This window comes from Habropoda laboriosa, unplaced genomic scaffold (genome assembly GCF_001263275.1).
Source record: "Habropoda laboriosa isolate 0110345459 unplaced genomic scaffold, ASM126327v1 scaffold334, whole genome shotgun sequence".
NCBI lineage: Eukaryota > Metazoa > Arthropoda > Insecta > Hymenoptera > Apidae > Habropoda > Habropoda laboriosa.
Genome location: NW_017100493.1, coordinates 96,458 through 108,705, shown reverse-complemented (window position 1 = coordinate 108,705; position 12,248 = coordinate 96,458). Strand labels below are relative to the sequence as shown.

General features: G+C 37.8%; 1 protein-coding gene across 1 annotated transcript in view; it reads left to right on the top strand.

The window, feature by feature from the left end:
- LOC108576076 (MKI67 FHA domain-interacting nucleolar phosphoprotein-like) overlaps positions 1–639 on the top strand; it is a 2,563-nt gene extending 1,924 nt beyond the window's left edge. The window contains exons 2-3 of the mRNA XM_017938997.1: positions 260–368; positions 449–639. Of these exons, the coding sequence (XP_017794486.1) occupies positions 260–368; positions 449–639 (300 nt within the window). The remainder of the gene's footprint in view (positions 1–259; positions 369–448) is intronic.
- Positions 640–12,248: the final 11,609 nt, after the last annotated feature.

The following is a 12,248-nucleotide window of genomic DNA, read 5'->3' as shown; positions in this document are numbered from 1 at the left end:
CTCAATGTTTGTTAAAAGTTTATATCTAAGTATGTACATATTGTGCATTTAGCAAGACCTGCAATTTTTTTATTTATATTTATTAAAGTTTCAATATTTACACCTAACATTCTGCAAATATTTATGGTATTGCATAGAAACATCAGAATCGAAGTTGAACAATTTGTATCCTATTCTTATTCTAAAATTTGTAAAACATCAGACAAATATGTAATACAAGCGCATGGTACATGTCTAATATACTGTAAAACTTTTTTAGACTGGTAGATGTTGTGGCTATGGATATGTGGAGTTTATGTACCCAAGTGTTGTCAAAATAGCTGCAGAAACAATGAATAATTATCTCATGTGTGGCAGATTATTGAAAGGTATCATATAAAACTATTATAAAATTGTAAAGCAAATGCTTCAATTACTTTATGTTAACGTAATTAATGTTTTTATTTAGCTACATATGTTGCACCAGAAAGACAACATATTGGCTTTTCTCATGGAAAAACATGGACAAAAGATGTTTACCCTAAAGTAATAAACAGGAATAAAATAATTAAAGTGAGAAATGCGAATACCAATAAAGAAAAACATAAACGTTTTGTACAAAGTACACAGGACAAATTAGTTGTTCTGGAGAAAAAATGAAAAGAGATAGGCTTTGATATGTAATTTTTACCAGTAGTTAATGTTAAGAAATGTGCGTAGACGTTTTTAGTATTAAATTTTTTATTAAGTTCAAAGATGAAAAACAATTTTATTTATAATTGCAATACAGATATTAAAAGTAAGTATTAACACGTTCACTGCCATACGAAAATCAAAATAGGGCATGCGCGTGTCACCGATTCGTAATCTGAGCCAGGCATGCGCACAGATGTGATAGTCTACCATACAACAACAACATTGACTTTTGAGATGACCGATCGACACGCACTGACGACGCTAGCACACAAGGCACTGCATTTCGAACCGCATATGCCGCGTTCGTGACAGCGACGAGTTATCGCCTACTTGATGAGTAACACATGAACAGCATTACAGTTCGTCCAACAAGTCGAATCAGCAAAGGTAAACAAACGCACGTGATTGGGACAGGAGCGTATTAACAACCTTCAGATACTGTAACACTAAACTCGAGAAGTCGAAGCAATGACCCATGTAAATCCGCTCTTGAACTATCGTTCGCCAGCCAATAGCTCTGTCTCTTGCATCTATCACGTGTTTAGCACGTGAATATTTATTTACCTCTACTGACTCAACTCGTTGGGTGGACTATAAATCAATGTCGTCATATTCACGTTGTTATATGTAGTTTAACACCTTAAGCGCGGCGTCAGTCCGTGGGGACTGACAGTGAACTTTTCGTTTGGGTGGCGTCGGTCCGTGGGACCGGCAGTATCAAGGTTAAAACATAAATGTTATAATTTTAATGGAGTTTATTAAAACATTTTAAGTAAAGATGTGGTTTGGTTTTACACGTATTATAAAATGTGACGACCTGTTTGGTTAACTTTCTGTCTGTATTGCGCCCGAATGTGTTTGCATTATTGTTATAATATTCAGAACAATATCTTCGGACTTTATGCACGTCTCCTTCTTTTTTTTGAAATTTATGAACACTTCTTCTATCGACCCGGATTGGTATTTCTTCATCTGAATGCCGTGTGAGCGCATTTGTTATCTTCTGTTTATACTCTATAACCAAACACCTTGCGAAGTGATCGCCGCTGTATGCCGTCTGAACGGAAAGCAGAACGAAATCGGCTCCGCACTCAACGTGTTAAATATAAATGCGTTCACCTATTCATAACAGCCCCAGCATCGACACTTCTCCGTATCACCTCGACAGCCGCGAGATTTTTCACATAAATGTTTTGTCGATCAGGCGACGATTGCACACTGATTGTGTGCTATTCGTACGGTGATGGATAAAAATTAATAGAGTTGGTTCGTATCAATGCTGGTTGAACAACTGAATGATATTGTTGTGATACTGTAGTGTTAAGACGTTTACCTACTACCGCCGCAGCATATAGGACGCAGAATAATTTGCGTTGACAGTTGTGTCGATCGATCGTCGCCGCGGCATCAAAAGTTGAAAATCACATGTCTGGCTGAGAGTTACGAATTAATGGCACGCAGTAAAGGATAAATTGACAATTACATACGTATCGAAAGTATCGACACTTACTCGATCTCGAAACAAATGTAAGAGAAAACCCGTCAGGATAACGGGGGTGAGCGGTTGAATAAGATATAAACGTGGGCGGTTAAACAAAGTGAATGCTTGTATTTCGAATTATACTGTACGAGTGCTCATACAATTCTATCTTTTCTGAAAAACCTAGTCAAGAGGACCCCCTTGACAATATGGCCTTTCTTAGCCTTGAGGCAGAACTATCCCTAGGAGGGGGAAACGCAGCAGAAGACTGCACATGGCCCACTCAAGCCTTCGCTTTTTGGACTTTTCTAACACAAAAGTCTTGATATCCGCTTCTATCGAATCACATCGAATACAATGTTCTTTCTCATTAATATTGACCTTTAATGATAACATGCTAAAATCATCACAACACTGGCTATCACACGGTGATAAAAAAAATATAGCATCCTATTTAAAAAAATAGAGGTGACCTTGAAATCTCTTCTACTCTTCTACTCAAGTTTTGCATATAACATTTTTCCATATTATTACAAATCATGGAAATATTTAAGGTAGACGGCGTTATTGTTAATCCGGTGTATATGTATTTTATTGCGAAATATACTTTATTAAGGATGTCGAAAAGAATACTTTAGAAAAGGTGTAGAAAAAGTCCCGCGAAGCTGATAATAAATATATTTTTTATTTAATATGTATTACATATATTTTATAAACAACTTTGGGAATGGACGAAGAAGTAAAACAGAGGAGGAGGAGGAGGAGAAGGGAACAGAAGGAACTTATTCGTACACAGATAAAAAAATGAAGTTTTCGTATTATTTCCCAAAAACAGTAACTTTTACAAATTTTTGATCGAATGTCGATTTCTGTCTTTGGTGATTGTGTTTCCGTCTTCAAAAATAACCTCCCAAAAGAAACTGAAGAAGCAACAACCACTAAAAACATTTGAGTCTGATTATACAATGATAGAAACATTAGTTTCATAACTTCCTATTCCTTTAGTGGTGATGACTTTAACGAGGGAATAGGAGAAGACAAATACATTGAGAATTCATCACCTTTGTTATTAATTTTGTTTTCTCTTCTAATTTATGATCAATTCTTTATATTTCCAGAAATCATACTCAGTCTTAGTAGTTCCCTGTGCTTCTGATTCACTGTTATGGTTTGAATTATCTTGCTTCAATAATTCTTTCAGTTTCTGGATTACCTAACGTGTCACAAGCTCTCGCATCTTGGAAGTTAATATTTTTGAACCTAGGGTCTAGAAGTACTGCTAATGCTGCACGTGTGTTAGATTCCAATGTTTAGTATTTTAAACAAATTTCCTAACTTTTGTACACGAAATCGTACAAGTTTTTAAAGCTTGTTACGGCTTACGCTTGTGTCCTCGCACGGAGCAGAATGTCGGTTAGTTGATAGGAAATTGGAACATTCAACGTGTTGTTAATATTGGAGTATGGGAGTTACTGATTGTTAAATAATTAATAATCCTTATTTTAAACTATAAACTTTTATTAGACACAAGGAAGGTTCGCTTTTCTACTTGATGGTAAGAGCACTGTATACAGACTGAGAATGTTCCTACACAACGCCCTAATATTGCCTACGACCCCGCTTGAGACCGAAGGGCCTTTTGTCACGTATCATAAACATTTAGATCTTAACTAAACAGAGGTGGTAAAGCTAAACGGATTTCTCCGAACGTATACAAAAGTAATATATACTTCCTAGTAAGGCTTTAGATTAATTTTTGTTATATCTAACTGACTGATAAATCTAACAGTTAATACGTCGTACTCCAGGTATGATGGACCAATTGGAACATTCAACCTGTGTTGACCAACCCTTCATTCCTCTTACTTTTATGTCTTTAAACGCTGCATTGATGGCCCTGCTCGCGCTTTAGGTCCATTCTATCTTGCTTTCATAGATATCCAAATGTCGTTGGTACTCCAAGCAGTTTTTATTTCTGACTTCGTGTTGGGTATCCTTCCTTCTTATTCGGATACAATTTATGCACTGTGGTCTTTCCTTATTAGGGCAGTCGTTCCTATCGTGCTCCTTACTGCCACAAATCTCTCAAAGCTGATGCGGTGCATTACAAAACTTTGCTATATGGCCAAATGCGTGGCATTTAAAACATCTCATTATATTCAGATACTCCCTTATTCTATACACGCGCTACTACATGTATAGTATATACGCCCTCGGTCCACTAGGCTGCCAAAAAAGCGGCCAGGAATCTGAACTATCCAGTTCAACTTACCTTCTTTTCCTTTAAAACTATAAAACGTCTAAAAATTGCATTCTGTTTCAATTCTGTTAATTCCTTCTCACTAACATCAAAATTTTTGTTTATAAAATCTTCTTTTAAATCTTCTTCTTTATAGTCCTTTTCAACGTTGTATATAACAATTTGGTTTGTTTTATAAGTTCTACATCTGATTTATCACTTATGTACTTCTATTACAACACCTTTCCTTCTCATTTGCCTAATACTTCGTACCTTTAGCTTTGTTCTTACACTACTTAATTTCTTAACTATATCGCTTTTTATATCATCGTTATTTCTGCTATCCTCTTCCTTTTCTAGTCTGACTAACAGCACCTCATTATCCTTTCTAGCTAAACTTGAGGCTCTTTCTCTTGCAGGTTGGCCGGTACGTGAATGTTCAGCACTGGACGTAACCTGTGCGTAATTTCGTGAAGCCATCAGGCATGTGATCTTAAGTTTTTCATTTTTCAAAATTTCATTCTGAAGTTTTCCTTCTAAAATACTCCATTTTTCCAGAATAAATTTAATTGCCATTTTATTTACTTTGTCTGCCCCATTAAAAAGATACTCTTCTAATTTAGTTCGCTCCTTTCTAACATTCAGAGCTTTGTTTTCCATAACTGTTTCAATTATCTTATTTTCTTCGCTAGAATTCTTTCTCCGCTTCTTCAAAGGAGTACGCTGCGCACTGTCGCTCTTATCTGCAACAGAAGAAATCGAACTAGTCCGACTAGCTCGCCCAGAAGAGATTTCTCCCATTTTCATTCGCCCACTCGCCGGCATATGAACTCTTACACCAAGGGGTAATTCTAGCTTTCTTCCACATAGTGGGTATTATATTCGCTCTAAGGCACATATTAAATACGGAGAGCAGTACCTCTGGTTTGGTTACCCACAAATTCTTGACGACTTCCGGAGGGAAACCGTCGAGTCCCGAGGCTTTCTTCTTCTTGGTTCTCTTGATAGCATTACTAATCTCGGCCACCGAGATGTCCGGTTCCAAATTAGAGTTCCGGTACTCACTATTTAGCATCCTAATATTTCTATGTTCTTCAATTTCCAATTCTGTGCTATCGCCAGGTGCAAATTTTGCGCACAATGCCTTAACTGATTCTATCCACGAACAAGTCATAGATCCATCAGGCAATAGTAAGGTACCAATACTACATGGGTTTTGGTATTTATGTCTTATCATCTTGTGTACCATGCCCCAGGGTTCACGGTTGCCCTCTTCGCTGACAAACTTCCTCCAAGACAGACGCTTCTGTTTCTTGATTTCCATGACGTATGTATTTCTGCTTGCTCTATACTGCTCAATACAGCTTTCCATATCGTGCAATTGCAGTCTGCGCATCCTAGACAACGCCCTCCTGCTCCTCTGGACATCACGACGCATCCGTATCAGGGTGTCAGTCCACCAAGGGACCGGCCTCCCGACAAGTTTCTTTCGCGGTATGGAAGATGTACAAATTTCATCTAAGATCTTTCCAAAGCGTTTAACCGCTCTGTCTGGATTATTTACCTTAAATGTTTCCAAAACATGCGTCGTGAACTTAGCTTCAATCGTGGTATTAAATTTATCCCAGTTAGCGAGCTTAACGTTGAAAGGCCTGTTTATCGTGGCCATACACTCAGTATTTCTTCGATCTCGAATCCGAAATGTAATAAGACTGTGATCCGAAATCGCGGACAAGTCCATAACACTCCAAGAGCAAATGTATGCGCTCAGCTCTCTGGAGCTGAGCGTCACATCGATGTTAGATGTTCCTCGCAGATTTAGAAACGTAGTCACTGCTGACGGCCGGTTTACAATTATCAAATCCTGTTCAATAATAAAGTCTTCTAATTTTTTGCCATTCTCGTCAGTCTCATCCGAGAACCATCAGGTCGATTTGGCATTGGCATCCATGACTATTAGAACTCTTCTTGAATCCAACCGAACCAAACAGGACTCGAGATCGGAAATAAATCTATCGATTGCCTGAGAAAACTGGCAATAAACGTTAATTATAGAAAAACTAAAATCACCATACAAAACTTGAAAAACCATCAAGTGCTCGGTCTCCAATGACGTCACTAAGAGAACGTCCAGCTTTCGATCCACCACCGCGGCAACCCACGGTGTACCCTTTTTCGGGAATAAGGTGTTAAGATTCATAGCACTGTAACCAGTGACTTGATCTTTATAGGAGTAAGGCTCCTGTAGACATAAAATATCTATATTTTTCTGAGTTACGATGTTTGGCCTTTAATTTGAGCAATGACTAAGTCCATTGTACCTTTTCTTTGTACAACTCGACCTGTCGTAAATATTCTGGGCAAGCCTTACTCTTAACACTGTGTGCAACCTCCTTTTTCTTGTATCGAGTACACAGAGGACATTTGGGGCTATCTTTATTAGGACAGTTCTCTCTGAGGTGCTCAGCACTTCCACAACCTTCGCATAATTGCGAAGGTACCGAGCAATATTTTGCTACATGTCCGTATGCATGGCATTTAAAATATCGTACAATGTTCAAATAATCTTTGAATTTGTAGGCTCTCCACAGCATAAAGATTCTATTTCTATTATTAATTTTGTCCAGAGCCGAACCCGGCAGCTGGACAATCCAATTCACTCGACCATTTCTAGTTTTGAAGGCATACATATGTAAATTTAATCTCTCCTTTAATTTTGTCGATTTCCGTTGGAGCCAACTTGTCAAAATTCTTGGAGCAAAAATCTTCAAGTAATTCCTCCGGCCTCCATTCTTTTTCCATGTCGTAGATGATTACCGACGGGTCTATCTTCTTTGGTTCTGTTGCGTTTAGCCCAATTTTGTCCAAGTTGGACTCCTTTATTATTTTAATATCATCGTTGCCATTCGCCTCAATCAGCACTCCTTTATTTCTAAGTTGCCGTATTTGTTTGATTTTCAGATTCTTTCTATTACTTGCAATCACTTTAGTAACTTGCTTTTTCAGCTCATCATTTGTCCTGTTATCACTATCATCTTTGGGTTTTAGAATAATGATTTTTCCTTTCTCCTGCTTTTTGCTAGTGGCGCGAGCAGGCACGCCAGCAGCGGGAGTCATCGGCCTTGTGGGTGTTGCCGTCACTTGCGCATATGTACTCGATTGTCTTTTCAGACATTCATTATACAGTGCTGTTACTTTCTCCCTTTCTAAAATCTCCTGTTGTAGTTTAGATTCTAGAATAGCCCATTTGGCTAGCACAAATTTAGTGATACTTTTATTTACCTTATTGGCATCATTAAACAAGAAAGATTCGAGCATGTCTCTTTCACTTTTAATTTCTTCTATCACTCACTTGCCAGCTGTCGGCCCACCCTCGACACCACTCTCGAGAGCTTTCCTCTTCTTCCTGGGTGTTGCAAATGTGTCATCCGTAATAGATGACATCGACCTTGTTCTGCTATGTCCCTGTACCGGGGTATCTGGTCTCCGTATATCCGCCTCTTCATCTTCACTTACGCTAGGTTTGGTTTTTGAGTTTTTTGCAGTCCATAATTCGTCCTACGAGTACGGCGAGAAAAGATGTCGGCCTGGGTAGAGTTCCCATTGCCCAGGTAAGGCTAGATAAAACCGGATGCGCCAGGATCCCGGAGTTTGGCCGCTAGGGACGGATGAGCTCACCCGCCACGCCTGACGCATCCGTCAAGGCGTACCCCGTCACCGCGCGCCATAGCTTAAGGTTAAGGATTTTTTATAGAGGTTGTCATCCTCGCAAGCCAGCCGATTAAGACAAGCCCCCAGTTCCCTTGGCGCCACGTACCACTTCACTACGTTGTTGCAGCGCCAAGGTTTTACGGTGTGGGGCCCCACAGCACAACGCTCTTGGGACTCGGGTACCTCGGGACCGCCTCTTCCCGTACCACAGCCAATGAGAAAAGTCGGCCGAGGCCCCTGAGGGGAGGGGATCAGGACAGCAAGCACTGCTAATCGATCAAGTTCGGCGGTGGCTCTTCCCAATGAAGCCTCAAGTCCTTTTGTCAACAGCGCGATGTGATCCCGCCGACGTTTCCTCCTCCTCATCGCTCCCATCTCTGTCATTGTCCCCTCAGGGGCTACAGGGGCAATACGGAATAAGTGGAGCCCATGGTGATTTACATTCTTCTATGATGCCGTCTACTAACATCTTCTGCATTTCCTTCCGAAGTTGATCACGCTTCGCAGGTGTGATGCGATAGGGTGGTACTACGATTGAAGCGTGATCACCAGTCTCTACTCGGTCAAAACACGCGGTACATTTCAAGAAACTGCCCTGTTCAGTGAATTGTTTTGTGTTTATGGAGTCTATTAATTTTGAAAATTGGATGGTGGATAGCTGAACGGGTGATGGAGTAGGAATGCCTTTGGAGATGGTAGGATCGTGGACGTCGGAGTTAAAGTCCTGTACATCAGAGCTCGTGGAGTCATAGAAATTGGCCCCACGTTGGGCGCCAACATTATAGGATGATAGGTAGGAATACAGTTTAGGAAATATGAATCTTGGATTCTGTGAGAAAAACAAAAGGTTATTCATTTTTACGACGATGAATATTACAGATCTGGTGTAATTACAATTAGCCATTCAATACAAGCTTTAACAATTACAATGTTCAATTACGATTATTGTGATGATGCGTCCGAGTGGTTCCGTGTACTCTACTCTCTGGAAGGCGACCGACGGATAGTCCAGTCGTTCTCTCCATTCCAGGGAAAGACATTCTGGCAGCCTTCTCTTGGCAATTCTCAGGCATACGGGAGACATCCTGTATTCTCCTCTCCAGGAGGCGACCTGCAGATAATCCACCCGTTCTCTCCTCCAGAGAGGGACCGAGGTATAGTCCCCGCACTCTCCTGGCTGTAAGGGCGTCCAATAGCAAAAACTCTGTTTACATCAATCACATCGTCAAAAATATCTTCGGTGCGTTATAAATTTTGTTATTTATCGAATTATAAGTACTACTAGAAATAAAAATAAGTGTTGCAAATACATACTGTTTGTTAACATGCCATTGTAGAAAATGAAATATTATTTTGAAGCTGTTTCGAATGTAAAGAATAACGTGTTATACCAGTCTTTAGAAGACTCGAACTAAATTCGAGATGGTTATATTACGAAAAACAAAACAGTAAACGTTATAATGACGAAAGAATATGCAACAGGAGAAACTTAGCAAAAGATCATCAAAATCATAATCACCAAAGCTACTTACTACCTATATTGGATCAAATTAATCCATAAATTCTATAAGTGTGTATGAAAAATAGAATTGGTTTCCATTTAAATATTGTACAAATTTTGTTCTTTTTTGTAAAGATTGTTAATGTTTACTAGATATTTAAGGATATGAAAATGTTTCAGTCCAAATGATACATTTAATAACAGAAGAAAAAGAATTTGTGACTTGATTTTGGGACAAATTGACCCAATTTCCGTACAAGGGGTAAATACATATGTCAATATTGGTCTGATGTTACGCTCTTAAGTGGACAACAGCCTTTGTAGAGAGATTGCACACATTTTGTGACTACGTGATTTCAAGTAATATACTATTTACAATTGTATAAAATTGTATAAAATGTTTACAACTAAAGAAATAACTTAAGAAACAGTAAGCTTTTCCGATTCACTTCCTAACCTTGTTTTCGTCCTCTTCCACTTCATGCGTCTATTTTGAAACCACACTTTTACCAAAAATATTGAAACGGTTTTATGGTTAGACTTGTTCATCCATTTAGTATATTATAGATACTGCAGATTTGTATTTTAATCTATTGATGTATACGTTGATATTAAGAGAAAGTATGTATGTAAGATCTATTTCCTTACAACTGGTCTTTGAAAATTTACACAATAATTTTAATTTTCTTCAAATAAATGATACTTTTCTATAATATTATATATCATCTTTATTCATTCATTATTAATATATTGTTTTTTTTTTCAATCATTTTATGTATTTAGTTATTATGTTAAACCTATTGGTAGAAAATTTAAGGGGTGATTTTAGAAGCTGATGTAAGATTGAAATGAAGAATAACAAAATTGCGTTTGAGGTTCCGTTTTTGAGTTATTAATGTTTAAAAATATCCCTGTAACCGAGCAAACCTCTCTACACCAACGAATATAAGGCACGTCAAGACACAGGAGTACAGTGATACTCCAAACTAACGACACATGGCCGGCACCATACCTCGTATAAGTCGAAGAGAAGAAGGCAGTGACTAAAAATTTTTCATTAAAAATTTTAGAGTCCAAGATCATTTTAAGGTTATATTATTATGCATGCTTAAATACACATCAATAACTGTTACAACACAATAGAAAAAACTTTATGTAAAAAAAAAACAGAAAAAATGACATTTATAACAAAAATTTTCTCCCATCTTATTCATCTTTTGACACCATTTAAATTATATACACAAATTTTCTCGCAGCACCATAGCTAGATAAGACAATTAGATTGCCTGTTTTAAGTGGCCCACCCTGTGTACGAAACGGTAACAAGTTTTAAGCATACGATTAACGAAAGAATAAATCTAAGTAGTTAAAAATAAAATGAATCGATCGTTATGAATTTTGTATGAAAGTAAAGGTAAAACTCTAAATAATTTTACAGTAGAATTTACGTAAATGCGGTAAATAGATGAAGGTGAATATTGCTACACCAGTGAATAAAGATTTTTGTTAGACGAAACTTTATCTAAAACACTGTTAACTAATCTTTACTTAAAAATTAAGAAAAACTGTTACGCACAACTGTAAAATATTTACAAACGAATCACTTGAAAGATTAAAATATAATGAAGCACTTTTAAAAAGCCAACCTAGTCAATTACTTTAAGAATTGTATGGCTGTACGGTGAAAGAAAACCCTGTTCACGCGCTACTTGCGAATTGTGTTAGCACAAACTTGTAAATGTCAAGCAAACATACAGGGTAATTCTAGCAAGTGAACTTAGAAAAAAATCGCAGAGGAAAACATTGCACTGTTTAACAAGCTCTGTCATCCTATGGTGCGATTTTTTTTTCGAATGTGCATCGGTGCACTTTTTTTACAAGTAGGATCGAAAGATCTAGAATCCATTGCCGACCGTTTCACCAGGTTACGCCAGCAAGTTTGGAGAGTACATAAGGCCCGAACGAATTGCAACATTAAATACAATACTCTCAATAATTGACAACTCAACATCGATCCATCGATCAAGAAAGGAAGATTCCAGAAGTCGTCATCGATAAAAGTTTGTCACGAGCCGCGTAGTGTAGTCATTATATTGGAACAATCTAGAGTTGCAGGAAAGAAGTAAAAGTTTTTTTCTAAATATTAACTGCGCGAATTCACCCGTAACAACTTGCAAAATGTAACTGCCCTTTTTTTTAAACGGAACCACACCATTTTTTTTTATATAAATTGTCTCCATGAAAGGATTCACTGTTCATTTTCTAAGTACTTCCCGTTATCTTATAAATATCCTTCTATCTTGGAAGTGCATTATTCGGCAACCTAAACTTGAGGCTTCAGGCGGGCCTTGGAGTCTAGAAGAGGAAGATGTAGAAAAGAATGTGACGTCTCGCTGTTAATCAACCAATCACGATAGAATAAAGCTATTGCACTTACTTTTTCATGAACAATAGGTGCTGATTTTCGAGGCGCGGAAACGGTTGCTGTCGGTCTATAGTGGCATGCTATTTTTCATTACAGTCAGAAATTTTTAAACTTCATAGGCAATTTTCCAAGACAAATCTATTTGTATTATTCACGAACAATAAAAAAATACTAACTTTTTACTTTCTTAAATTTTAAAAACTATTAGTACATTTCC